At 43.4% G+C, this 27,528-nt stretch overlaps 2 protein-coding genes across 7 annotated transcripts; one reads left to right on the top strand and one right to left on the bottom strand.

Moving 5' to 3' along the window:
- Window positions 1-523: 523 nt before the first annotated feature.
- Window positions 524-10,896, bottom strand: aldh16a1 (aldehyde dehydrogenase 16 family, member A1). The gene is made up of 17 exons (XM_079232544.1): window positions 10,775-10,896; window positions 9,255-9,354; window positions 9,036-9,162; window positions 8,802-8,959; window positions 8,616-8,693; window positions 7,720-7,907; window positions 7,419-7,577; window positions 6,665-6,823; window positions 6,330-6,486; window positions 6,059-6,134; window positions 5,578-5,683; window positions 5,360-5,499; window positions 4,420-4,590; window positions 3,251-3,455; window positions 2,939-3,124; window positions 2,143-2,268; window positions 524-1,992 (listed from the first exon to the last, which is right to left on the bottom strand). Exons 1-17 carry the CDS (start codon window positions 10,862-10,864, stop codon window positions 1,825-1,827), a joined length of 2,394 nt encoding a protein of 797 aa, XP_079088670.1. The 5' UTR covers window positions 10,865-10,896; the 3' UTR covers window positions 524-1,824.
- A 791-nt stretch (window positions 10,897-11,687) lies between these two features.
- LOC306749399 (histone acetyltransferase KAT7-like) lies at window positions 11,688-27,159 on the top strand (the record flags this gene model as incomplete). 6 transcript variants are annotated; one of them, XM_079232684.1, is made up of 15 exons in its annotated part: window positions 11,688-11,711; window positions 13,643-13,787; window positions 16,037-16,246; window positions 17,908-18,189; window positions 18,289-18,371; window positions 18,829-18,915; window positions 20,349-20,447; window positions 20,560-20,670; window positions 21,532-21,723; window positions 22,813-22,902; window positions 23,500-23,640; window positions 23,891-23,984; window positions 24,312-24,458; window positions 26,805-26,911; window positions 27,061-27,159. In XM_079232684.1, the coding sequence occupies 15 exons, from the start codon at window positions 11,697-11,699 to the stop codon at window positions 27,157-27,159; spliced, it is 1,902 nt and encodes a 633-aa protein (XP_079088810.1). The 6 variants fall into 6 exon arrangements, with proteins under 6 accessions (XP_079088810.1, XP_079088809.1, XP_079088808.1 ...); XM_079232683.1 differs by having other exon boundaries at window positions 16,022-16,246; XM_079232682.1 differs by having other exon boundaries at window positions 16,022-16,246; window positions 17,905-18,189.
- Window positions 27,160-27,528: the final 369 nt, after the last annotated feature.

Raw genomic sequence — 27,528 nt, 5'->3', positions numbered from 1 at the left:
AGCAGCTTCGGCTGAGGCTTTGTGCTGTGTCATTGTTGTGACTCAGCATTCCAGAGTCTTGTGACCAAAGAGCGTGTCTGACGGCAACTTCACCTCAGGGCTGTGCTGGCTGGAACCGGTTGGAGAAAAAAAAAGGAACAAGAAAGTAAAATAAATAAAATAAAGACAAACGGATCCATGAAAAATAAGGATCCTGAAACCAGACGGGATGTTTCCGAGATGATGACGTTCATTGCTGATTTAAACAAAGTGTTCCCACTAGACTTGACCAGGGGAAGAAAACAAATATATAAATTCCCATATTGAGATTTGATTGAATATTTAAATGTAGGCTTATTTAAACTAAAACAGAACAGAGTCATTCTCAGGAAACACACACGTTTCGGTGTGAACTTGGACTTGGAAATAAAGTAGATACCACAGGCAATGCTTGCGTGTACTTCCACGGGCAGAAAGTACACGCAGTATTAAAGTACAGTAATAAAGATATGCAGGACATGTGCATATTTAGTGCTGCGTTGACACAAGATTGATCGTTTTATTGATCGGTCACAGACAGAATTCTAAGGCAGACGTGGTTTCAGGTTGTAGACTGAAAAAAGGGATGTTATAAAAAATGGCACCTTTACAGAGATATTGACAAGTGGTAAGTCTGATCTAAATGGCCTTCCCTCCTGTGTTCATGACTAAAGGACAGCTGTTTCCCCTGATTGCAAATTAAAAATCATTTCTAGCCAAAAGATAAACAAGACAGTAAAGTTACATAACTGAACCTTGTGTTTAGAGTGCAAGAACAAATTAAAACCCACCTAGAAGAAAACACGAGTGCTTTTAGTCCGTATTACAACAAGAAACACTCACATGCCAAAACCTTTTAACTTGTTTCACAGACAAAAGCAACTAAATTAAAGACCTTAGAAAAATAACACTTAAATCAGAAACAGGAGGATCATTATTTTTTTTAGTTCAGACATGTTTCCTCTGCAAATCAGGCGGGAAAACACAAATAAACAAAGCAGAGAACAGCAGAAGATGGAGGTAGAAAGTCAAACGGTCCGTGCCGTCGCTCTACTGAACAGCAGGCCTTCTGTTGTGTTGTTGTCGTGTAATGTCGACCCGTACTGGAAACATTTGGCACAACATGCATAGTGGAACACAGTGATAGCTCTGTGTCCGAGATATCCTTTAACTGTCAAAACATCAAAACTCAACAATGATCTGATGAGCGAGAACCAGACTCATTATATTTAATGTTATTTTTCAGCCGGCATGTGGATCTCAAAGTATTAGCATTTTACGTTTTTAGTAAAAATCCTTGTATTTCCTGTATTTTTCATTGCTTTCTGATATTATATAACTATTTTAATATATTTAACCTCTTATGATCTCATTCTGCTCACTCGTAACCTCTTAAATAAATCCCAGCTGTCCGACCAAAGACCTGCATGTCCTTCCGTCTCTGATGCTGATCTCATTTTAAGTCGCATTTGGATCTTTTTGAAGGAAACATTTTGTTCTATTCTATTTTAAACAGATAACAGGACAGAGTTTCATATTTTACCTTCATTTTAAAAGTTGCATGTTCATTTACAAAGTATCTCATAAGACCTTGAGTATTACATTTCTTGTTTGCTCACAGTTTCTCAATCTCACTGCCTCTTGACCTTTTCATGGTCACAGTTCATTTGTTTGATCCTGACATCCTACAGGTCACAAGTTAACTCTACAGGCTTCACGTTAAACGGTGGATATCTGAAGCTCTTCCCCACCCGCTGTCTAGCGTTCTGTCACCTTCCTCCCTCCTTCTCCCTCCCTCTCGTCTTTTTATGCAGTCGGGATCCAGACACTCTTCCACTGCACGGCATTTCTCCACACCTCCTCTAGGAGCGAGGGACGAGACAGAGTCCAGGCCTTCCCGCCGGCCTCCTTCTGGCAGGACAGGCGCAGGGTTTTCAGAGGGCTGGTGCAGGTGTGCTGCAGGTACTGACAGCCCTACGGCAGCAACACAGAGAGCAGGGGTGAAGACGATGATATGTGGTCGGGCTACTGTTGCATTTTGAAGTGGAGACTTAACCGAACCCACACCTCTTTTTACCTAAATTGAAATGTAAACACTGGTGTATGTCGGTGTTTAGTCCTCACCTCAGCACTGCCCCAGTACCAGATGGCCTTTATGACGCTGTGAGTAGCCAGAGCCACCGTCAGCTGGTCTCTACTTCCCGTGATGATGTTTACCAATCCAGCCGGCAGGTCTGAAGACTGGAGAACCTGAGGAGGAGGAAAATCAGTGTTACAGATAAACAGATAAAAATGCGTTTCGAGCGGCGATGACTGATATCGTCGGTTAGAGACGGGGATGTACCGACTAGTCTGAAGCTTCATTCATCGTTTCAATTTCAAATATTGATGTCTGTCAACCAACTTGTTAGAGAAATGTTCCCAGACCGAGCATTTAAAGTACTAATAATTCTCTCTCACTGTTAGATCATCCAATTCAACCGACCTTTTTTAAAAACCTCTGAAGTCGTACTCGCTTCTCGTCCCTCATGTTTTAACTGATGCTTTGTACTTGTTGCTAATGTTACTTTTCTTCATTTCCGCTGCTCTTCTACAGCACATTTGATATTTTGTGGGAAATGCTTTTATTGTCTCAACATCTTCCATCGCCCTTGAATAAGGAAAGTAGCACCGTAGTAGCACTTTAGTAGCACTTAAATGTTACTTACTGATAACACTTTGTAGTTTAACTTTATTGAAGAAACTGTACTTTCTTGATTCTTGTTGTTCTGAGTTTGTACTCATGGTTGAATGCACTTATTGTAAGTCGCTTTGGATAAAAGCGTCAGCTAAATGAAATGTAGTGTAATTGTGAAGCATTTTTCTAACTTTTGCTCTGACCAACTTGCTTTGCTGCACGTTTTAACATCTCATCACTTGCCTGAATGAAAGCCAAGGCCGGAAGCGGATACTTCTCACTGGGGACCATGACGACAGCGTTGCCATTGCCGACGGCCGCCCCGAGAAGCGTCACCATGGAGAGGAGGGGACTGTCGTCGGGGAGGACGACCCCAACGACCCCCAGGGCTCCAGGGAGGGAGAGAGCAGAGCCAGACTGAGGCAGAGACTGAAGGGAGTTGATCAACAATGCAGTCAGAATAATGCAACCAAGCTTCCTCACAATCTTCTCAATTGATCTTCATTAGAGAAGATTTTTTTAAGAGACTTCGTATAATATTTAAAAAAGCCTCACCGGAGATCCTCCTTGTATTTTGTCACAGTAAGCCGCCCAATCGCTGAGTCTGGCGATGCTGAGCTCCACCTCCTCATCAGCCTCGTCCAGCGAGAGGCCGGTCTGAACTTTGATTGACGCCGCTAGGTCCCGCCTCTTTGCCTCCAGGCCTTTAGCCAGAGAGTAGAGAGACTGAGCGCGTGCAGACGCACTCTTTTTCATCCAGCTAGGGGAGGGGAAGGACGTTTAAAGAAATACAATTATATACATCTATATCTTAACTGTTATTGAGATATCTAAACTGGGACTGAGGGTTACAACTGTCCTGCAGACACACTGAGCTCTACTGTAAAGGTTCACGTGCACCGACATGAAGTATGTTTATTGGATTTCAGCATAATCATCATGTGCTTTGTTTATGTTCTGCATATGACTCATTACATTTCTCAAGTTGGACTTTAACTGGTGATAAACACGCACAGCCCATTGGGTTGTGAAATACGTTGCTGCTTCTCTGGATTGTACTGTGTTTGTAGGTGTGTCCTGGTGAGCGTCTAAAAACATGAAATAATGTCAAAATCTCACATCCAAAAGTTGTATTTTGGGCAAGAACAAGTTCAAAAGATCTGTAGCCTGATTTTTTTTTTCTATTTTAAAGAAAAGAAGGCATTTTACCTTCAGCCACGTTATAACGAATACTGTGCTCTGTGTATTTAGTGTTGTGAACAAATTACTTTTCTTTTTGTATTATTTATCATTACTCAGTTTATATTGCCTAGGTAAATCCAAATAGACAAAAAAACTAAACAGTGGTAAATAAAAAATAAAAAGTGCTGTGCTCTTTATAATATTGGATGTGTAAATGTGTCCACTGTGTGTTTGTGACTTTGAAAACACAAAGCACCGCAGTCAGCAGTATGCTGAGCCAGACTGGAGGCTGATTCAGAGACATGGAGTCTAACTGGCACAAACCTCCGTCAGATAAAGAACCAATGACTCATGCATATTAGACTGACACATTCGACTAAACAACCCCTCTGCCCCGACGCTTCCTCTGCTGCTGGGTGATGGAGAGGTTGAGGATGGCAGACGTCAGCCCTCATGGCGGCTCCTGCTGGTTTGTGTTTTTTGGGGTTGGACTCAACCCAACTTGAGAGAGTTTGTGTATCTTTGTGTGGTTAAGCTCTCACCCAGGCTGGACTTTGACAGCGGCCTCCACCGCGTTGCGGACGTCTTTCCGGCCTCCATCGGGACAGTAGGCCAACACACTGGCGCCCCCTGGTGCCCGCACAGCCACACTGCAGCCAGACACCGACTTGCACGGCTTACCGCCGACAAACTGCTGGTAGACCTTTGGAGCGCTGATGGGAGAGGAGGGAGGGAGCATGTGGACAGTTATGCATCAACCCTGCATGTATTAATGCACGCTGATATTTAAATGACTTACTCCCCTCCAATTCTCTTTCAACCCAGTATTTATGTACAGCTGAGGATAAAGATTGGGCTACAATATTATTCGTATTATACTGTTTGCTTTGATTTTTTACGACGAGTGCAATCCAGACATTTCCAATGATTCCAGAGCCTCGTATAATCCAAAAGGTTTTTAATGGAACTAAATATTTGTTGCCGTTTCAAGTGAGTCTACTCTCCCACTTGCTGCACACAAAGGGAGGGACGCACTGATGAGTTGTATTCATTTAAGAACAAAGACTGAATAAAGAAAAAAAGACTTATTCAATCTGATGAATAACTTTATTCAAATTGAGGGTTTTTAATCGAGGATTCTTCATATTTGTTTATTATTTCTGTTATCTGTTTGTCTGAGCACTTTGTTTTGTACTTAATTTAACATATATTGCAATGTTGTTATTGTTGATTGTCTCGTCTAATGTTATGCAGCTTCTGCCAAGAAAAATTAATTGTTTGTGTAAACATACCTGGCAAATAAATGGTTCTGATTCTGATATTATGAAAAAGTAAAAAAAAAATAAAAATAGACATTTGGTACACCCCTGATATTTATAATATATTAACAATGTGCTTATTATGCAGCTATGATGCATTGTGATACCTTATAAACATGACTTAAAGTAAGAAAAACAAAAAGACAGAGCATTATAAACCCACCTGGAAGGGTCCGAGTCATCAGGAATGATCACCAGTGGGGACGCTGCTGTTCCAAACTTGGAGTAGTCCATAGAGACAGGGGTGGAACGAGGAAGAGGAGGAGAGGAAGACGAGGACGGGCGTAGAAACTGGTAAAGACCCTGGCAGATAGCGGAGAGCAGGTCGTTAGGTTTGTTCCCTGCTGAGGCTGTGAATAAGTCACAAAGAGTCAAACGTACCTCCTGTCCTCCGTCAGTGCAGGTGCCGCTGTCTTTGTGACCAGAGACCGGCAGACAGGGGTCAGACACCGAGGGGGAATTCACCCACACTGAGCCAACTGCCAGACTGAGGAGAGAGGAAGGAGGAGAGAGGAAGGAGGAAGGAAGGAGGAGGAGAGAACTTCAGTAGGGAGTAAAATATCCTTTTCTCAGCAGACAGTTGGACGTGTCAAAGCAGGAACAGCGCCGGTGCAAATAACAACATTCAAACAGTGTCTATAGAAGTCTCAGGGAGGAGATGGCTAATAGGAAACCATTATTGCAGCAGTTAGAAACTGAATGGACATTCAAGTCTTTAGCTGCCTATAAATAATCGTAAATATAAGCCTGTAAAGACAATATGAGAGAAAAATGGGAGAAGAGAAGTCAGGAAACAAGTGGAAGATTAAAAAAACAAATATATATATATCTGAAGAAGAGGAAGAGGAAAAGAAGAAGGTACCTCTTCGCCGTCTCCAAAGCCAGGATGAGGTCTTCAGTCCAGATGGAGGCTGCCTGGCCATGAGGACTGTGGTTCCCTGTGTAGAACAGAGACCGTTACTGTGGCACAATAGTAGAATACAAAGTGAATTACTCCTCGGAAATCTGTTTCATTGAACACAAAACCATAGAAATGCAGTGTAGAGGCCACTACACGCTCTCTAAACGACGTCTCTCACAAAGTGTTCAAAGGGAACCTAGCGGTCCATCTACATCCATGGAGGCGTCCTCACCAAGGGCCACTGCCTCTGTGTTGCTTCTGAAGGTCATGAGAGGCAGCAGGGGTCCGGGAGAGGGGTCGACCACAAACGGAGAGGAGGGGGCCGCCCCGCAGAGCACTGTGGGCGGGTACTGAGCGCCTGAAGGGGGCGCAGCGCAGGCCTGGACCAGCTGGAGGGGAGAAAGAGGAAAAGTAAGAAAACCTGTAGGTCACGGCTCATTATTATTGTTAAACTCCTTAATGTTCCTACTGTTTGGGTCTTGGCATACATAAAACAAATGTGTGAACCTACTCTCCTCTCAGCCAGCTGTGTGCACACACAGATGATCTTTGTGTATTCTGACTCACCGTCGCCCCCTGCTGCTGAGCGTCCCGTACTGCGGCGTCCACCAGGCCTCTGTCCCCTTCACTGTGCAGGGCCACACACTTCATCCCCGCCATACGGAGCCCGAGACGGGCAACGACACTGTTCAGCACACTCTCCTGCACGCACAGCACCCAGTGGACCTGCGCGGACAGAGGAAGGCAAAACTGTTAAAGGGGATGGTTTGGATTTGTTTTTTTAAGTTTGGTTCTGCGAGGTACTGATCCGTAGTCAGCGTAGAGAAACAGTTTGGAGAAACAGACAGGAGTACAGCACTTAACAAAGAAAATCTGAACTGTCCCTTTAAAGAGAAGCGGCCTAATAGGATGGCGTGAGACACTCTATCCAGGGTTCATACACATTTTGACCAGTGGATTTCATGACTTTTTCATGACTTTAAACCAAATTTCCATGACCAAACATTTTGTGAAATCTGGGGATAAACATGAAAGTGAGAAAATTTAGCATTTAAACTAACAATGAGAATTCCAAAGCATACAGTAAACCTTAAATGACTTTTGATGATTTTGTTTTGAGCGTCTTTCTTGAAGCTTTTCAATTATTTCAAACTCAGCGTAAATGAACGACATGAACACATGAATATCACACATTTGGGATTTACATTTAAGACTTTTCCCGGCCTGGAAATAAACATTTTAAAATTGACTTCTCCAGGTTTTCCATGACCGTAAGAACCCGTCTATCCCTCTGTTGTGGATTTTATTTAGTGCCCATCACCTCTCTTTTCTTCTTGAAGGCCGTCTCTATCACCGCGTCCACAGCGCTGTCGATGTCAGCCGACTCAAAGACGATGAAGGGACACCGAGCGCCGATGTTAGGGGAGACGGAAACGTGAACGCCCATCCCCGCTGTGGACTTACAGAGCAACACGCCGTCCTGAAAGGAGAGGGGAAATATGAATGTAACAAAGCCGGAACTGTTCGGTAACATTCAAAGCCGTTTTGAAAGCTTTATAAACAAATGTATCGTAGGGCGGTCAACGTTCTGGTCGTGAATGTAACAGTTTCCTCACGCGCACCTGCTTGTTGCCGCTGTAGGTGACGTAGCCGACGCTGGCGTTCTGGGCCACTCTGGCACACAGCGACATGTCACTTCCTGTGAGGACATTCAAAGCCCCGGCAGGAAGCCCTGCTCCCGTAAAAAGCTGCGCCAGTAGGAGAGCCGGCGGGGCGCTGCTCTGACCAGGGACAACGATGACGGAGTTCCCTAGAAAGAGGCGGGAATAAATCAGAACTCAAAACACCTCTCAGAGCAGTTATGGACGAAAGATTTGTGGAAATTTAGCCAAAATACTAATTTTAAAACGAACTGCAGGCTGCATCCAGGCTTGTTTCTGATGATTTATGGCGTTGTAACGGTTTCACACTGTGCATGAAGACATTATTGAGCTCTCTTTACTTAAAGCCATGGTCGTGCCGTTTCCATAGAGGTGCAGGCAGGACTTTTAATATTGCAGTGAAAACTCAAAGCCACAGAGAGTTAAATGTCAGAAGAGCAAAAAAATTGCAAAACTGCTTAGTGTTCAGAAGGTTAGTTATAATCGACCACATGAGAAAACAATAGAGTAATCAATAGTAGCAGCCTGAGATATTCTTACACGTTATAAGGGAACTTTTTCATTGTGTAAAAATAAAAAAAAGAATTGCAGCAACCCATTTGGCAGAAATACACAACAACAAAAAAAGGGAAGATAACAGAAAATACATGAAATGGTGGGAGCTACCCATAGGATATTTTGCCCTTTTAAAATAGTCTTTCAACTTCGTGGTTTCACACCTACTTCTTACCCTGGAGTCCCTGTTGGTGTGTGTGTGTGTGTGTGTGTGTGTGTGTGTGTGTGTGTGTGTGTGTGTGTGTGTGTGTGTGTGTGTGTGTGTGTGTGTGTGTGTGTGTGTGTGTGTGTGTGTGTGTTACCCATAGCCAGTGCTGGTAGAACTTTGAGCATAAGGGAATAGAGAGAGCAGTCATCAGACGCGCCTACTGCCACCACACCTGGGAATCAGTAAAAAAAAAAAAAAAAGGTTTAAAAAAACAATTACAAATAAATAAATAAACTCTACAGAAAGTGAACACTAACACCAAATCCCATGTTAACCTCACCCAGTGGCGTCCAGTCGGGGACGAGTGCGTCTCGGAGCTGCGCCCAGCTGCTGTAGTACTGCAGCAGGCGGACGAGGCTGGAGGGCGAGCAGGACGCCTCACACAGCTCGCACAGCTCCGACAGGCACGGGCCGTGCTGCCCGAGAGCGCTGGCCGACCTGTCGGCAGAGGAGGGGACCGTTAAACCAACGGACGAAGGTTCCTGAGGTGTGTAGAGGGTGAGTTGGTTCCTACCTGAGCAGCACTTTGGCCCTCTGGTGGCAGCTCAGGTCCCCCCAGGCCTTGTGGCCCTTCACGGCGGAGGCGGCACACTGGGAGACGTCGTCCTCCGCGGCGTTCACTGTGCTGCACAGGTTACCGCCTGGAGAGCAGCGGGAAAACATGCATGTAAATACAATAATGAAAAGGAGCCTCAGGTGTAAGCTGTGTTGGTTTTTTTCTGGCTGCTCTCACCTATAGAGTCAGACAGCGAGCGACTCGGTCTGTCTGCCGGCCGGACAAACTTGCCATCGATGAACAGGCCCAGAGAACGGGAATGGTGGTCCAGCCAGGCCTGGTGGGGAGGAGGAAGAGTCAGGGGACACTCGACACACACACACACACGTTCCAGCAGGCGACTTTTCCAGGAACACGGCCGTCAGAGGTATTGACTGTAAATAGAGCTCAGACTGGAACGCTGATCATTTTGACTTTTTAAACACAACAAAAAACATTGCTTAATATCCCTCTGCACAGCCATGCAAGATTATCTCTGAGGCTTCTATTATTTCACTTAACATGATGTCAGTTCATATATACGTCACATACTTCACAGTGACCTTACTTTGTTAAACTCTTTTGAAAAGGTTTGCTCTGTGTCATTTTTATGGAGAAAAAAAAAGTGCACCATTGTGTTTGATATGCGAGTGGGTATGAAGAAAAAAAAGAAAATAGATTAAATTGGTTTAATTGAAAAAGTGACACATCAGACCTCCAGTTAACGAAATGCAATCTCTCTCAGCTCAACGTCAGGCACTAGCTGGCACAAGGTGGTTTAAGGTTTTGAAAAAAGACAACTTTATTCAAAAACACTTTGTGTGCGAGAGAACAGGAATATCTCTTCACAGCTTGCAGGACGGCGTGGAAAACTGCTCGTCTGACTTTGGAAGGAGAGCAAATAAGCCACAGAAATAAAGGGAACAGGGCGGAGCGTGTCACCTATTTACAGACAGGAGACCAAAGTACAGAGCTGACCTTCTCTGTGCAGAAGAATCTGATGTGACATCATCATTATCATCATATTCCACAGCCAACTTAACATTTATAACACTTTTGGTGACCTGAAAAAAGTCAGTCTCCTGTTCCAGTATGAAGACAGACTGCAGGGACGAGGTCAACCACAGAACCATCTGAGGTGTCTCATCAAACTACCAGGACGACACATTTAGACTCTACTGGGACATGGCACCTATTTTAATTGTTATTTGTAATCCTAAAACAACATGGACCAACAAATGATTATCGTATAGTGCTGCTATATGTGCTATAGTATAGCCAAAGTGTATGTATATATATATATATATATATATATATATATATATATATATATATATATATATATATATATATATATATATATGCCAATCTGACCAACCTACATTTAACACCTGCTTACTTTCCCGGAAGTCTTGGCGTTAGGTTAATTGTTGGATTTATTTGAGAGACCCCGAGTGTCAGTGTGAAGATCCCCTTCAGAGGGAACATGTGTCCAAACATCTGGCCTCGCCCTTGACGTTTCATAACCAGAGCTGCACATTCTCAGTCACATGTCTGTCTTGTGAGCTGCAGAACCGTTAATGAACTTCACATGAGTCAAAGGGTCTGACCCCAAAGAGTGCAGTAAAAGCTTGCGATGAAATAGCATGAAATAGTGTTATGGAAACCTTTGCCTTCCAATCTCTCCCTCTGTCGTGAACATGAGCGGATAGCTTTACCTGTGCAGTGGCAGTGCTGGAAGTTGCTGCTGGTCCGTACTCCATGCTTTGGAAAATATCGTGCACTGTCTTGGCGGTGCTGCCAGCCATAATAGTTACAAGAGAGTGAGGAAGGAAGTCTCCCCGGGCGCTTTGTGTTGGTTTTCTCGGTGGCGTTAAAGGGTGAAAACGTTTACTTTGAAGTTGTAAATGTGGCAGTTGCAAGTTATTGCTGGGAGAGGTCTAGCAGGAAGGCGACTGAGGTCCCACTCTACGTCAAAATGCAACGTTCCGCTAGCATCCCTCCCACTTAAGAAACCTCGCGCTGTGGAAATGAACGTGACACAAGCGAGAGGATTCCCTTCTACTTACTTCCGGTGTCGTGTCCGGGTTCATTCTGGATTTAAGCAAACAACGTTAATGTGTATAAGCGTGTACATGTGTGTGTGGGTGTGTGTTTTACAAATGTAAATATGTATTTTAGATGTATTTAAAATGTTGTTAAAACACCAGTTGTGTTTTAGTACGTGCTTCCGGTCTGTGTTACGCGACGTGTGTTTAATTCGTTTTCATGAGCGCAGTCATTACTGTGAGAAGAGAATTGGATAATAGGTTAGTAACTGGCATAAATTACTATTCGTTGACTCCATATTTTACAAAGTTGAGATACTTTATCACTCTCGCCGTTACATGTGGAATCAAGGGACCGCCGCAGCCTCATGTTCCGCACGGAGGCATTTTGTCAACGGACCCGAAAAACGAACGAGTTTGCGCCGTACTCACAAGGAAGTGCGGAAAAAAATTGGTGCGCCTTTTCAGCTGAGTTGGCTCATATCAAAAGCGGGTGATTTGTTGGTCCTATTATTTATACAACCTGGAATAAATTCCCCCCACAGTAGGGAGTAGTAGCCGGCCACGGGCGACACACGTAACACCTTTGAGAATGCCCCGAAGAAAGGTAAGACAGATGTTTGCAGCAGTCAGTCGGAGATCTGACACACAACAACATAACGTCACAGTTAATGTTAGCCAAACATATAACTGTGGAAACACATTTGGCCGCCTGTGAGCTGCAATGCCATTCTACAAGATGCCGCTAATAAGTCGTGATTTGTGTTGAAATACGGACGTTAGCAGAGTCCCTCGACTGAGCCATTGGTTTGTGTTGTTGCTAACAAGCTATGCTAGCTAACGTGTGTTGCTGAGTGGCACGAATGTGCTGCAGTTTATGACGCGTCGCTTCCTCGTGGTGCGGTGAGAAGAGCTTTGGACATTTGGGCTTTTACGAAATTCTGGTGAGATATTTGACCAGCTGGCGGGCTGCATGGAGACCCTGACCTCCACTCGTGTCAATAACAGCAGCTTTAACTGTTGCAAAAGGGTACAGGCTGTTCTTTGAGTGCGAGGATGAAAACGAAGCGTCCGCACCAAAACAACGCCGCGATTGGCCAGAATCTGGACAGGCGTCGCTCTCATTGGCGCAGCTCTCTTAAACCCCGCCTCCTCTCCAATGTGATTGGTCGTATGCAAATGAAGCCCTCGGCTTCTTGTTGTGAAGTTGTCGAACGCACTTAACGTTGAATGTGCGCTGTGGTGCACGCTGTAGTGTAGAAACACATTTCGGTTTGTTTTCAGTATTTTTGTATATTGTTTGTTACTGTCTTCTAGTACTATTTAAATGTAGTTAATGTTTAGTTACCATTAATAGACAAGTAGCCTAACAGCAGCATTCATTAAGCACAATTTCCACATTAATTCACATTAAATTTGTACAAAGCTTTCGTATTTGTATTTGATCTGTATCTGTGAATAGCTTTAATGTAATTTTATTTCATGGTGTTGCTTTCCTAATTTAAAAAAAAATTGCTCTCTTTTCATCTTTTTTTCTTTCTTTCTGTCTTTATAACCCCACACGCGTCAATAACGGGTCATCATATCCTATTAATGTATGTCCTTGGGTGGCCCTGTGTAAAATCGAAGTGACATATGTAGTAATTAGAAGAATAAATGAATATGATTGTGAACTAAACATTAAGCGCAACGAGTGGAACACAGATACATTGTAATAATGCATTTCATGTATATAGCTCTTTTCATAAAACTCAAAATGTGTGTGTTTTATTCAGTCAATCATTACAATACAATACAATATAACATATAATTGTATATTATAATACTCAAAGTCACTTTACACATCGTTAAAAATATCCTAAAAGCTATGCAATAAAACAAATACAAATAAATAATAACAACATTGTGTGTTGCCTACTCCTAGAATATCACGTTTGGGTTATTATTTCAGAGGGTACAGTATGTTTTTTTTTATGTCAATGCAAATGCCATGTTGGCTCGCACTGGAGTCCTCTTGCCCCACCCCCACCCTGCCGGGTTGATGTGTCTCTGGTGGGGTGAGGTGAGCATCACCCCATTCGTTCAGTGTGGCAGACAGGCAGCCTTTCGACAACATGATGAGGTGACACAAGTTTATAGGATGTTGATCTGTCTCTGCTGAGTTGTTGGTGTGGTAACAGTCTTTCTAGTCCACTTAATTGATTAGAACTGGGAATCTACGCAGAAGGTGTCCTGAGGCGTTGTGATCAAACTGCGTTGGTACAATAGATGCGCGCGGCATTGCTCGGCTTGTACCCGCAAATGGCGATGAGGCTTTTTTTGAGAATTTATTGACAAGTCCATTGTGGCCGGAGGAGATGTGGAAGGGGTGATGCTCCTCCCTCAGCATGGGATCTTTGTTGAATTACCCGATGGTAAAAACAAACAAACAAACAAATAACACACAAAGCTTTTCTAACATCAGCCTCACATCCTTCTGCTGACTCGTCTGATACTTTAACCCCGCTGCCAGCTGATGAACGTTGTTGTTGTTTGCAGAGGACCGCCGGCAGCAGCTCGGACGGGACGGAGGACTCGGATTTTTCCGCCGACCTCGAGCACGCGGAAGCTTCCGAGAGCGCGCACAGGCGCAGCAGCACGCGCCTCACGCGCGCGTCCCTGCGCCTCAGCCGGAGCTCACAAGGTAAAACACGTTTCAGGCTGAACTTCAATGGGACACCCATGCGACCTGGTTATATCAACCATTTAATAAAAAACGAATATATTAACACAAGTATTTTCTTGCCTTGGACTTTAGAAAGTTAGAAGTATAATTTGTATATATATATTTTTTGTTGTGCCAGTTTCCCTTTTTAGTGTATAATTAAATCCATTTATTATATCACCGATTTTAGTTTTTTGCTTGTTTTCTTTTTAGTTTGTCGTGCATTTATGTTCTTCATTTCATACACATTTAATCTCACATATTCCTTACATAGCCACACATTTACAGTGCAATTTAATTTAAGTGTCATTTGAATGAGGGATGATGGCCAGTAGCAGGCCAGTCGAAGTGGCCGCGCAATAGATTTGTCAGACCGCGCTCATTTTTCAGGACCGCACAAACAATTTTTTTTCAGGTGTTAAAAATCTTTTTTGCGCCAGTGTTTCTGAGATAGGAGTGAGCCATCTGCGCAATAATAAGATCTTTCATGCGACGTGGCGAGTCTTCCTGGCCAATCAGCGTCCCGTTTCTCGACATGCGCTCTCTGTACCTCTGCTAGCGCTCTGCCTCCGTTAGCACCCCGACCCCCGCTGTCCTCCTCCGGGCGCCAGGAGTGAAGCTCGCCCAGAGCGCCACATGAGCTCGGGCCGGCGCTGTTGAGGCTCCTCTTGGCGGGCCCTGCTCCAGCAGCTATAGGCTATCATGGCGAAAAGAAAGGCAGAGCAGGCGCCCCGGAAAAAGGTCTGACTAACGTTCAAACATGAGTGGCTAGATGAAATAGTCCAAACTAACACAGGTAGGATGAAACTTTCAGACATATTTAAATATGAAGCTCATGAAGTTATTAAATTGTTTATATATCCTACCTTTAGGAAAAATGACACCATGTCAATTTAATAGGCCTATAATTATTGTTAAGCACTGCATTAGCATTTTTCTTAAGTTAAACTTAAATGTTGTACCTGCTGAGAAATGACTAAACACCTTTTGATACTTTTATTTTTATATATATATCATTATCAGTCATAACCAGTGAACCAGTCATAACCTCCCCTTATTGAAGTTCAACAAAGATCCTTTAAGTTCAACTAAACTGACTGGTAAAACACCATCATTAAAATGTTCCCAAAGTCCAGCCATTATAAAGGATATTGAATAAATATCAACCTTGTATACATATTGATGCATTTGCTGTCATCTCTTTGAATCCCCTATGGCTAACGCAGAGTTGTGGTCATTTTTGGCAGATCCCGTGGTTGAGAATTGCTCACAGTGCTGAAATGTGCGCTCAGAAAAAAAAAAATTTGCTCAGTGCTGAAAAAAATTAGAGGGAACATTGCCCCCTATACACACACACACACACACACACACACACACACACACACACACACACACTACCCCCTGTGTGACCTCTTTCCGCTGTGGCTGTCAGGAGGAGGATTTACAACGGAGAAGTAAAAGGCGACACTGTTTCCTCTGCTTATTGTTGTGAGAGAAGTTGGCTGCTCTGTCCTCCTCGTCCCTGTAGAGGCTTAATCAAAAAAGCACAGATGCCTTTTTTTTTTATTCCCCCCAAGAAGAAGCGGATACAGAGGTTCAGTGTTCTTTTATGCTGCAGGATTAATCTCTTCTTTATCTTTGAGGCAATTTTAAACAAGTAACTCTGTCTTCTTCTTCCCATTTTTAATTTTTTTAATTGAGTTAGTCTACAGGCTGCTCAGGTTAAACAAATGATGATAATGATGATTTAAATAAATGATCTAGAATTTGCAAAACTTTTAATGCAGTTAGATAAACTAACCCTAATGCTCTAAAACCAAGATACATAGATACAAAAGAATATTAAAGTAAAAATATATACAAACAAGTACAATATATCTGAATTAAAATCCAAGAGCTGTGCCGTTTTTAGAAATTGTCGAAGCAAATCCTCGCAATGTAGGAGCTGAAACTAAATAATTTGTCTCTGGATAAAATGACTTAAATGATCAATTGATCATCAAAATAGTTGTCAATTTAAAGTCCATCATAAATGTCGCCAACTAAAAGTAGCAATGCTCTAAAGGAAAATAAATGCATTTAAATGTAAAGAAACATGAGCAGGAAGGTCCAAATGATATTTCTGAGTGTATTCATCTTTAATCAGTATATTTATGTTGTAGGTGGTACCGACAATCATATTGGAAATCATGAGGTGATCTCTTCCCTTCTAGATAACTGCAGCTCAGTGCGGAGCAGTTCTCCTGCAGCCACTGGACCAGACGACGGCCAGGATTCAGCGGCAGAGTCGGCGGCGGCAGCAGTGGCAGCAGTGGCGGCGTCGGTCTTTTCCTCCGGGCGCAGGATCACACGCAGCCAGCAGGGGGCGACAAATACCGCACCCAAAAAATACCCACTGCGTCAGAGCAGGTCGTCTGGCTCGGATACCGAGGCTAATGGTGAGAGCGGCAGTGTTTGCCGTATAAGTCTTGGATATTGGACCTATACATGACATCAAGGGATGCTTTCAACCATTTTCCATTACAAGTGGATGCTGTTTGGGGTTTTTATGAAAGTGGAAACAGAGGCACTGTTAGGCAGTAAAGTCAGAGAGGAGGGCGAGCGCGAAAGGGAGAGTAAAAGGTCGTGCTGATGAGGAGATGAAGGAGTTGTAAAAGGAAGCTGGAAGAGAAAAGAAGGAATGAGATGACGATGAGGAGGGGAAGTAGGAAGAAGAGCGTCTATCTGCGTGTTTATTCTGTGCCCATTCAGCTAACCTCATGAGCCCTGTCTGTGATCACAGTGTGTTCCTGACTATAAAGAAGACAAATTTGTCTCGGCACATATCCTGTTTTCTCCAACTGGGATGAATTAATTACCTCACAGGGAGAGACCAGGATCCGTTGTCTAACTTCAGACCCTGTAGAAGGTGCTGATCTGTAACCATTTAAATAAATAAAAGAGATATATCTGCGCCTTAGATCATTTGGTTGTTCGACGTTATCATTTCTTGCCTTAACTGGGAGTCACAGTGAAACAATATTCAGAGGAATGTCATAATACACAGCCTAAACATATTTTTTTATTTTTCAAAGCAAACCAAGCTAGTCTGAAATGTGAAAAGTCAAAGCAAAAGTCTAACAACTCTAAACACAATAATAGAATCGTACAGTAGCAGATATGCATGTAAAGCCAAGCGGCTAAGAGGTTAATGGCTCTCCTTTAGGAGAAGTCCACACAATTCAGGAGCCAAATAGCTATAAATCTATTATCAAGATTCCTGTGAGCATAAACAATTATATTGATGCTTACAAATGAAAATCTTAGATGTCAGTTTACAAACATTGAGCAAATTAAAAACATCTCGGGCCCTCAAATGGACCCTTGTGGAACACCAGATGTAATGTTAACGGGGGCTAATTCCTCCATAGGTGACAAATTGACCCGGACCATTTGATGGGATAGGAGTGCTGCAGGAATGAGTCCTAAAACCTTGAATTGAGTCAGCGTTTTCCTATTCCCCCGCCTCAAAGTCAATAGGTTCTTTGGTTAGATTTAACAAAATAATGGAGTTTGTCATATTGTACCTCTGTGCATCTCTGTTCGCTGGACTTCCTGCAGGGTTCCTCAGGAAAGTGACTAGACTAGAAATGTATGTGGTGATAGGAAAGATGCTTTGGGGCGTAACACACATCTCAAGACGGGTTTGCAATTTCTGAGTTAAAAGAAATCCGCCCCGACGTCTTGAAGAGTCCAATGTGACAGCGAGACATAGGAGAGGAAATGGGCTGCAATATGTCCCAATCACCTGCCAGTGTTTGGTCTTCTGCTGCGGTTACATCTGTCTTTACGATTGGATTTCTCTGCCGGTGTTAGCTGCATCTGTCTGGGGTCTCATTTACAGACGATAGTGAACGCCCTTTAGATCGATTTGTGGTAAAATGATTGAAAAATGAGAAAGCAGTTTTAATCTGGATTTTTTTTTTCACTTGCTCGGCAGCATGAAAGCCTCCCCCACTTTCGGGCTTTTCATTCGCGGTTGAAACCCACCGATTTATGCCGAGGTCGTCGTCCTTGCAATCATTCCCTCTCATTCCCTTTGTCCTGATTGGCTCAGCAGACCTGAAGCGGGGGGCCGACCGGGACGAGACCCCTCCCCGGACCCCGACGGGCAACGCCCCGTCCTCGGAGTCCGACATCGACGTTTCCAGCCCCGGCAACGACCACGTGTCTTCTAGCAACGACGTTGTAGTGTCGCAGGAGGAGGACGAGCGATTGGCCAAAGAGCTGTCGCTCAAAGAGGCCGCCGCCCACGACCTCTCCCACCGGCCCAAACGGCGGCGCTTCCACGAGAGCTACAACTTCAACATGAAGTGTCCCACGCCTGGGTGCAACTCGTTGGGTGAGGGCACAAACACGGCAACGTTTCTTTCTTTCATCGGCTCAGATGTTGCCGCTCCCTACATCTCTCTCTCTTTCTGTCTGCCGCTTTTTCTCTCAGGTCATCTAACAGGGAGGCATGAGAGACATTTCTCCATATCGGGATGTCCTCTCTACCACAATCTTTCTGCTGATGAATGCAAGGTACACACACACACACACACACACACACACACACACATACACACACAAAGACATATCAACAATGACTCGAGGGTAAGAAACCACGATGTTGAAAGACTATTTTAAAACAGAAATTTATCCCACGGGAAGCTCCCACCATTTCATGTATTTTCTGTATCTTCCTTTTTTTCCTTTTTTTTTTATTTCTAAAATCTGTAAAACATTTCTTTTGCTGCTTTTATGATATTACTCATTAATCAAACCAAGTTTCTTTAGTGGGAAATGGGAAATCGCACTATGACCAAGTGTCCAGTGCATGAAACTGAAGGAGAACAATCGACTTAAATCGAAGTTGTCACGCTGCGAAGCTTCCAGGAACACGGAGGGGGTTGCTGCAATTCTTTTTTAGATTTTGTGTCTCCGCTGTTGGGGTTGTTGTGAGTCGCTGGTGGCTGACACAGTGTTGATGTTTTGTTAGGGCAAGGCATCGACGCGCGAAAAACAGGCCGAGGAAAGGACGCTGTCACACCGCCAGGACGAGAATAGACACTCCACAAGAAACCAGGTAATGCACACACACACACACACACACACACACACACACACACACACACACACACACACACACACACACACACACACACACACACACACACACATAGATATAAACAGCAAGTGCATCAGACAGGTATAACACATGGTGACACATGTTCACACCTAAAAACAGATGCATGTACACACACACACATATATATATATATATTATCTTATTGTCTTATTGTAAGCGTACTGAATATCAGGAAATCGTATTCTCTTTATTAACTGAAGTGAGCAAGTGAATCCAGTTGAAAGCTGTGACCCGTCCTCAATTTCACCTGTCCGATTCACTTCATCATGAGCTGAAGGTGTGTGTGCCTGTGTGTATGAAGGGGGGATTCCTGCATTGTTAAAAGCAGTAATACCTCAGGTCTGAGATCAGACTGTGATTCCTCAGTGCAGCGGGGTCAGAGGCAGAGTGATGACGGGCCGCTGTTGGTTGAGTCACAGTGAGTGTGAGAGGACTTCCTGGTCTGATGTAACTCACTGGTTCATTTGACAGAGACCGTGCTCACTGATCAACAGAGGAAAGGCTGTAAATGAACTAGAGTTTTTCCAAAACCCCTAAACCAGAACAAAATTACATATTTTATAGAATAGCAGGATACAAGTAATGGCAAAGTATAACATATGGTAGTTTTCTGCCAGCTTAAAGGATATATCTGTGCACAGCTTGTCAAACAATTTTTTAATGTGAGACGATAAGTTCATATATGTATAACATAGCTGTGCATTTTTTTCAAAAGTATATTTATGTCATAAGGACAAATACAGTACCCAAAAGTAACAAATATCTCCCATGTTTCATATTTTCAAGAACAAAACAAGACAGGAAACAGCTGAACCTTGGGAGTAATCTGAAACAGAAATTAATTAAATGGAAAAAATGGATAAAAAGATTGAAATAAAATACCATATGTCAGTCTTATCTGCTCAGAGGGCGTTTACTGAAACATAGCTGTTTGAGAGTTTATTCAAATTCTTAAAAATCTAAAGTCCTGTAGATTAGACCAACTATTTGCCTTAATATTTGGCTTATTGCGTTGCTATGTTTGTAAGCAGTTGGCTGTCTGTGCAACCACGAGTACAGATCACTGTATCGTCAGCATATTGCTGGATCTCTTCAGATGCAGGCATATCTTTTATGTAAAGACTACATAAAAGTGGCCCCAGTATAAATCCCTGTGGGACGCCGATATTGGTGTTAACAGAAACTTACTTACAATCGTGAACCTTAACAATTTGTGTTTATTTTTCCATTACACCCAGCAGTAATAAAACATCAATAACACCAGTATTAATAGAACATTTATAGATCTCAGTGAGACATTATTTATTTATATCGGCTCATCAGGCAGTGCAAAGCCTTCTGCTCCAGTGTTTGTCTCTTTGTGGTCTCAGGCCCCGTCAGACCGCCAGCTGCGCTACAAGGAGAAGGTGACGGAGCTGAGGAGGAAGAGGAATTCTGGCCTCAATAAGGAGCAGAAGGACAAGTACATGGTAAGTGTGCGAGAAACGAGCGTGTTTACTCCTTCGTACGCCTCCGTATCCTTACCCGTTCATATTTTGAAAGTCTTTCCCCTCCCCCCCACGCCCCAAACCCCACTTCCAGGAGCACCGCCAGAGCCACGGAGCGAGCCGGGAGCCGCTGCTGGAGAACATCACCAGCGACTACGACCTTGAGCTGTTCAGGAAAGCTCAGGCACGTGCCTCGGAGGACCTTGTAAGAGAGAAAACTCATCCTCACCTCCCTCCCTTACTCTTTCCCGCTTCCCTTTTGTTTTATGATCCCCTCCTCCCCCCCTTTTCTGCATTATTCCTCTTCTTCTCTGTTTCAGTCAGCAAACCCTCCTCTGCAGCCGCAGGACGAGTCTGAGATATTTTTGGTAGTTTGGACAATCACTTCCTGTTATTCTGTGTTTTTTTTTGTTTTTCTTCTGCTCTGTTACTTTATGACCCATTCAGATGAGAAGTTATTAATCTCCTCCAATCACACAGACGGCTTTGTATGTTTTAGTTGGTTTCCTACAAACGGCACAATAGATTCAGATTTGGCGTTTCAAGCCTGTATTGGTTTGTATTTCACTACTAAATAAAAGCAAAAACGTAAGATAGGTGCACTTTCTTTATCAAGGTATCATTGCAGCCAGTCTTAAATTATCTTCAGGCCTTAAATCATGTTCACACTATTTAAGTCTTAATTTCAGTTTCACGGATTTTGGAAATACTTTGGTACCAAAGGGGCAATCTTGTGAGACAAACCTTATGTCCTGTTTGCTTCTGAAAACGTCTTAAAAACACTTGCAGACGACATGTAAGCGTGTAAATTAGTTTAAAAGCTTAATTTTAGGCCTTTTCCTATTGGTTCCCCATTGAAATCTTTCTTCCTGCATCTCGTGGTTGATCTATCTGGCTGGTTGCCTCCACTGAGGTTTTCCTCTGTATGCTCTTTGGTTCCCCGGATCCTCTCCCCTGAATAATCAGGATATTTTCTTCTTTCTCTTCTCTTCTGTCCTCTCTTCTCTTTCTGTTCTTTTCACTTCTGGCCCCCATCTCCCCGTCCCTCCTGTCCTGGCCTCTACAGGAGAAACTCCGGCTGGCCGGCCAGGTGTCGGAGGGCAGCAACATGATAAAGACCATCGTGTTCGGCCGCTACGAGCTGGACACGTGGTACCATTCCCCATACCCAGAGGAATACGCCCGCCTGGGGAGGCTCTACATGTGCGAGTTCTGCCTCAAGTATATGAAGAGCCAGACCATTCTGCGGCGGCACATGGTGAGCAGCTCCTTCTCTGCAGGTCCTTTGAAGTCAGAGCATGGCTGTGTCCGAAATCAATCTCATGTACTTTTTTACTTACAATCCCACAATGCAATGTGTCTTGAAACCGTACTTGCAATTCCTCCGGGCCACACTCTATTGGACTTACCTAGATGTCCAATATCAGATTAATACAAAGTGGGGCTGATACATCACACCAAACCTCTGAATCCTTCGTCTTTGCCTTCTAATTTTGCTATTTTATGCATAGTGTAGTTTCACAAACTTCAACCGAAATGGCCTTGTACTTTAATCCAATTACATTTGTAAAAGTCTTTAATTCATATATATATATATATATATATATATATATATTTATATATATATTTATATTTAATATATCTGGCTGTTCTTTGAAGTTTCAATGGTCTTTCCACTGTGGAGATGATCTATCGTTAGAAAAAGTGTGAAACAAAATGGCTTTCTTCTGTTTCAGTATTTTCATGATAATTTGTAAAAGCGTCAAAAACACAGTATAGAATACTACAAATTCTTCCTGGTGAGATTAGGAAGCGGTACTTTATCGGGGCTGAAATGTCTTTTGATTGATAACCAAAAAGTTTGAAGCTTCCAGTCGGTGGTGTTGAAGCATCAAAGTGCAAATGGACTGTGGCACGAAATGAGCCTGGGCCTTAGTTCCAACTCTAACCTTACTATCTCGGCGCCTGAGGCGACTCATAATTGTATTCCCAGACCATGCCGACTCTATTTAGATAGACTGTATAACTTCCCCTCCTGATGCAGTTCACACCGTTTCTATATTGGAGTGAGAGAAGCAAAGAGGATCTTTGACCGGAGCGGGAGCTCTGCTCCATGGTTTGGATGTGGCCATTTTTGCAACATTAACTTGAATTTATATCATAAATTAAGAACATCTAAGACAAGGGCAATTTAGCAAGCAGGGAGGATCCTGTGTAGTCAGAATATATCTGGCTCTGTTCCCTTTCTATCCAGAACAATCACCATGTGAAACTAAAAGTAAAATGTTTGGCTAACTTCTATATGAACTAACCTGCGCTGCTTTCTCTCATCTCTTGTCGCGTAAAGGCCAAGTGTGTGTGGAAGCACCCTCCAGGTGACGAGATCTACAGGAAGGGGAACATCTCTGTCTTTGAGGTGGACGGAAAGAAGAACAAGGTAAAGGAGCGCTTTTCCCAGAGGAAGGTTTGGGTATCGCCGGGTTTCACGCAAGAACATTTTCACATTCTTATCGGAAGTTTTTCTTACTCGTCCCAAGTCGGACTGGCTGAACTCCTAACTGCACAAAGGTGTCAGAAATGACCTTTTTCAGCTGTTTATGAGAACATGCATTATTTACATTTGGTCATCAGCATAGTCGGTGCTATACAGATTTAACTGGTCCGCTAACTAAGACATGTCTTAGTGGTCTCTTTAGGGGACTAGAAACGATTAGGAAATATTAATACAAGGGTTTTTCCCGCTGTAGTGAAAGGCAGACTGTCTGTACATAACGTGTCAATCGGGCTGGATCACTTGTTAATTTCATTCAAACTTAAAAGATGAGAACATTTCTGAATGCAATCACTGGCACCCACACCGGCTCCTTTACTGTGGGTAGTATCACCAGTGTGAGCATTCAGGAAAGGTGATGCTACCTTCGTTGTGCCTGAATGTGATACTCCTACAACTAATGGATCTGTCCGTGTGAGATTAGCCAGCATTGCGTTCCCCGGAGACTTTAGTAAATTACACTGCTCTCTCTCTCTTTCACAGATTTACTGCCAGAACTTGTGTCTCCTGGCGAAGCTCTTCCTGGACCACAAGACTCTGTATTACGATGTTGAACCTTTCCTCTTCTACGTCATGACCGAAGCTGACAACACAGGCTGCCATCTAGTCGGATACTTCTCCAAGGTAAGCAAATGTCCAGTGTTTACCAGAGAAAAAAGAAATCAGCTTAAGTGAATATGCACAGCCAAAATGAGGTCGGTAAAAGTAAAGATCGGACGAAAAGCTTCTTCTTTTTTTTCCCGTCACAAACTATATCCTCTGCCTGTGTAAATATTAGCTCAAAATATCAGCTTCCTCAAATTCCAGAATATCAGTACTGATGCCAGCCGCTGAAAAACCCATTTCAGTTTACGGATTCATTCTCCCTCTGCAGGAGAAGAACTCTTTCCTCAACTACAACGTGTCCTGCATCCTCACCATGCCGCAGTACATGAGGCAGGGCTACGGCAAGATGCTCATAGACTTCAGTGAGTCCAGACCTGTGTGTGTGTGTGTGTGTGTGTGTGTGTGTGTCCCTCTTTGCGTGTTCTTGCATGTGTGTGTGTTTTTGACTCATAAACTTAAAACACAGGCCAAGGGCTTCTGCGCAGCACAATAACACCAGATTTAGGAGGCTGTCTGGAGCACTTTCCCTTCTGAGGAAACCGGTGCACACTCTTGTTTTCTGGCTATTACAGTCATTAATTTGTCTTTTTTTCTGTATGCTTATTACATTTCCTCACGGAGAGAAGGTAATGCTTGAGGAGGAGTGTAGCCAACAATAATAAATGTTCTTTCTGATCTGCCCTGTTCAGGCTACCTGTTGTCCAAAGTGGAGGAGAAGGTGGGCTCACCTGAGCGCCCCCTGTCTGACCTGGGCCTCATCAGCTACCGGAGTTACTGGAAGGAGGTGCTGCTGCGCTACCTGAACAACTTTCAAGGCAAAGAGATTTCCATCAAAGGTCAGAGCTTGTGTGTGTGTGTGTGTGTGTGTGTGTGTGTGTGTGTGTGTGTGTGTGTGTGTGTGTGTGTGTGTGCGCGTGCGCGTGTGGAACTTTTAGGGAATAGAGAGCAGTCATCAGATGCGCCTCCTGCCACCGCACCTGGGAATCAGTAAAAAAAAAAAAATAATTACTTTTTTTTTAAACTGCGCACAGCTGCTGTAGTACTGCAGCAGGCTGAGGAGGCTGGAGGGCGAGCAGGAGGCAGGACGCATGCATTCATGTGTGTCGTCTTTTGTGAATACCAGAGAACACTGTGGCCTCTCCAAGTCAGCGTTCAGGTGATAAATGCACCCGAGACTTAAACTCAAGCAAATCTCCAAACACATTTAGTTGTTCCTGGTTGTATCCATTCTAGAGAAAAGACAAGACAAAGACACTAGAAGCTACTAATAAATATTATTTTCCACTTTCACAGAGTTAAATCTGATAACCAACTTCAGTCCTGATCAAAACTATCAAATATTTATTCATTTTCAGAATTTTAACTATAAAATGATTGTAAACTTGAAAAGACAACAAATGTCCGTATGCTAACATGCTCCCAGTTACAGCTGTGATGTCAAGCAGGTATAATGCTCACCAACTTAGTTTAGCGTGATAGCACGCTATCATATGCATGAAACACAAAGTACAGCTGAGGCTGATGGGTCTTTAGTTTTGAAGGTATTTCGTAAAAAAAAATAAAGTGTTGGAAATTTGACCTGGTGATGCTGCTGGAGGAAGGGTTTGCTAAAGTTATGACAATTTATAAATTATTCGGGATTTTGAGCATTTAGTTAAGTCTTAAATGGTCATAGACTCAATTTGATTTATTTACTTTTTAGTTTGAAATAATTTCACTTGACAATTCCATTTGACTAAGACACAATATTGCACTTCACAAATAACTGATTCACAGTAATTCAAACATCTTTTTGTCACACTTATTAGAGGTAGCGAAAGCATCAAATAATAGATCAGACAGCAATCACAACAGTGCGACAAAGGAGCGGATAGTTCAGTAATAACACTCTGTTCCCTCCAGTCCAGGCCTCTTTGTGTCCTCTTCTTTTCAACTCGTACAGAGTAATACAAATACCTCTTCGCAGTCATTTCCACTCTACATTCAAAATGCGTGCCCTCCGTGCTGCTGTGATGCGACCGCTCTGCCTCCGCCATTGTCCGCCACGGCTGTAGAGATTAGCGAACATTGTGCAAAGGGGGTTTTGGCATCATTCTGGAGCCTTCTGATTAGTTCTGGCTATACCGCTGTGTATGCACGTTGTATAAAAAGCTCTGGATGTGGTCATACTTTAGTTCAAGTTTTTTTTATGTTGAGTATTGTTTCAAGCCTCAACAATGATAAAACTGTTTAGCGAACTAAAAGTTTCCCTGTGATCTCTGATTGTCTACGAGACATTACATGGTCATTAGTGAGCTTTAGAGGTGCTGGTAGGTGTTCCTTTAGGCGAAAACAAGCTAGCTGTTTCCAGTCTTTATCCTAAGCTAAGCTAACCACCTGCTGGCAGAAACAAGCTAGCTGTTTCCAGTCTTTATCCTAAGCTAAGCTGATCACCTGATGGCAGAAACAAGCTAGCTGTTACCTATCTTTATCCTAAGCTAAGCTAACTACCTGCTGGCCGAAACAAGTTAGCTGTTACCTATCTTTATCCTAAGATAAGATAACCACCTGCTGGCCGAAACAAACTAGCTGTTACACATCTTTATCCTAAGCTAACTACCTGCTGGCCTAATCAGGCTAGCTGTTACCTATCTTTATCCTTAACTAAGCTGATCGCCTGCTGGTAGAAACAAGCTAGCTGTTACCTATCCTTATTCTAAGCTAAGCTAACTACCTACTGGCCGAAACAAGTTGGTTGTTACCTATCTTTATCCTAAGCTAAGATAACCACCTGCTGGCCGAAACAAACTAGCTGTTACCCATCTTTATCCTAAGCTAACTACCTGCTGGCCTAATCAGGCTAGCTGTTACCTATCTTTATCCTAAGCTAAGCTAACGACCTGCTGGCAGAAACAAACTAGCTGTTACCTATCCTTATTCTAAGCTAAGCTATCTACCTGCTGGCCGAAATAAGCTAGCTGTTACCTATCTTTATCCTAAGCTAAGCTAACCACCTGCTGGCTATAGTCTTACATTTACTGACCGACATGAGAGTGGTTTCAATCTTCTCATCTAACTCTCTCACTGTGAGCCTTTTAGCGCTGCTGTGTACAGCCTCACAGAGCCGCTAGCATGGCAGAAGATTTGAAGTTTTCTTAATCAGAGTCTGGATCCCATCTCTTGTCCCAATCTTGTGTTCACAGAGATCAGTCAGGAGACGGCGGTGAACCCAGTGGATATTGTCAGCACGCTGCAGTCCCTCCAGATGCTCAAATACTGGAAGGGAAAGCACCTGGTTTTAAAGAGACAGGTAGGAAACAAAAACCATCAAATTGGAAATGTATTTCATGCCGTTCTGACCGTTTGGTAGGGAATCCCTACTTTGCCCAGCTGGTAGCTGATTGCTTATCATGTAAGTTGAATCCCACAGCTCTACTAAGGTGCGTTTTCTCTCTGCAGGACCTTATCGACGACTGGAAGGCCAAGGAGACCAAACGCGGCAATGGCAAGACCATTGACCCCAAAGCCTTAAAATGGACACCGCCTAAAGGGACGTAGAGGAGCTTCCTTTCACACTACAAACCCAGAAACACACGCACACACACACACACACACAGACCGATCCTCCGCCGCACAATGTCACGCTCACAGACCCTGAGCCTAAACCTTCCCCACACACTCTTGTACAAAACCCTTTCAGCAGCTCGTTGTGTCCGCCGCTAACTCTGGGTTCAGCAGTCACCGTCGTGGCTCAACATGAGGTTCAAGACGAGAGCACCGAAACGATGCCTGGCCAGAGTATTTGTTTGAGCATTACACAAAAATAGGAGAAAAAAAGAGTCATTAGGGAGTGTTTCTTTTGAAATAAACACTTAAAATGTTGTTGGTTAATTCATGGTTGTGTTTAGCAGCAAATGAAACAAAAGT

This window comes from Taurulus bubalis (genome assembly GCF_910589615.1).
Source record: "Taurulus bubalis genome assembly, chromosome: 17".
NCBI lineage: Eukaryota > Metazoa > Chordata > Actinopteri > Perciformes > Cottidae > Taurulus > Taurulus bubalis.
This window is presented reverse-complemented; position numbering and strand designations above follow the sequence as displayed.

Coding starts and splice junctions, on each gene's coding strand:
- aldh16a1 (XM_079232544.1), bottom strand. CDS start 10,864: ATGGCTGGCAGCACCGCCAAGACAGTGCACGATATTTTCCAAAGCATG. Junction 8,960..9,035: donor AGGGCCAAAGTGCTGCTCAG/GTAGGAACCAAC, acceptor CTCTGCCGACAG/GTCGGCCAGCGCTCTCGGGC. Junction 6,487..6,664: donor CTCAGCAGCAGGGGGCGACG/GTGAGTCAGAAT, acceptor TCTCCCCTCCAG/CTGGTCCAGGCCTGCGCTGC.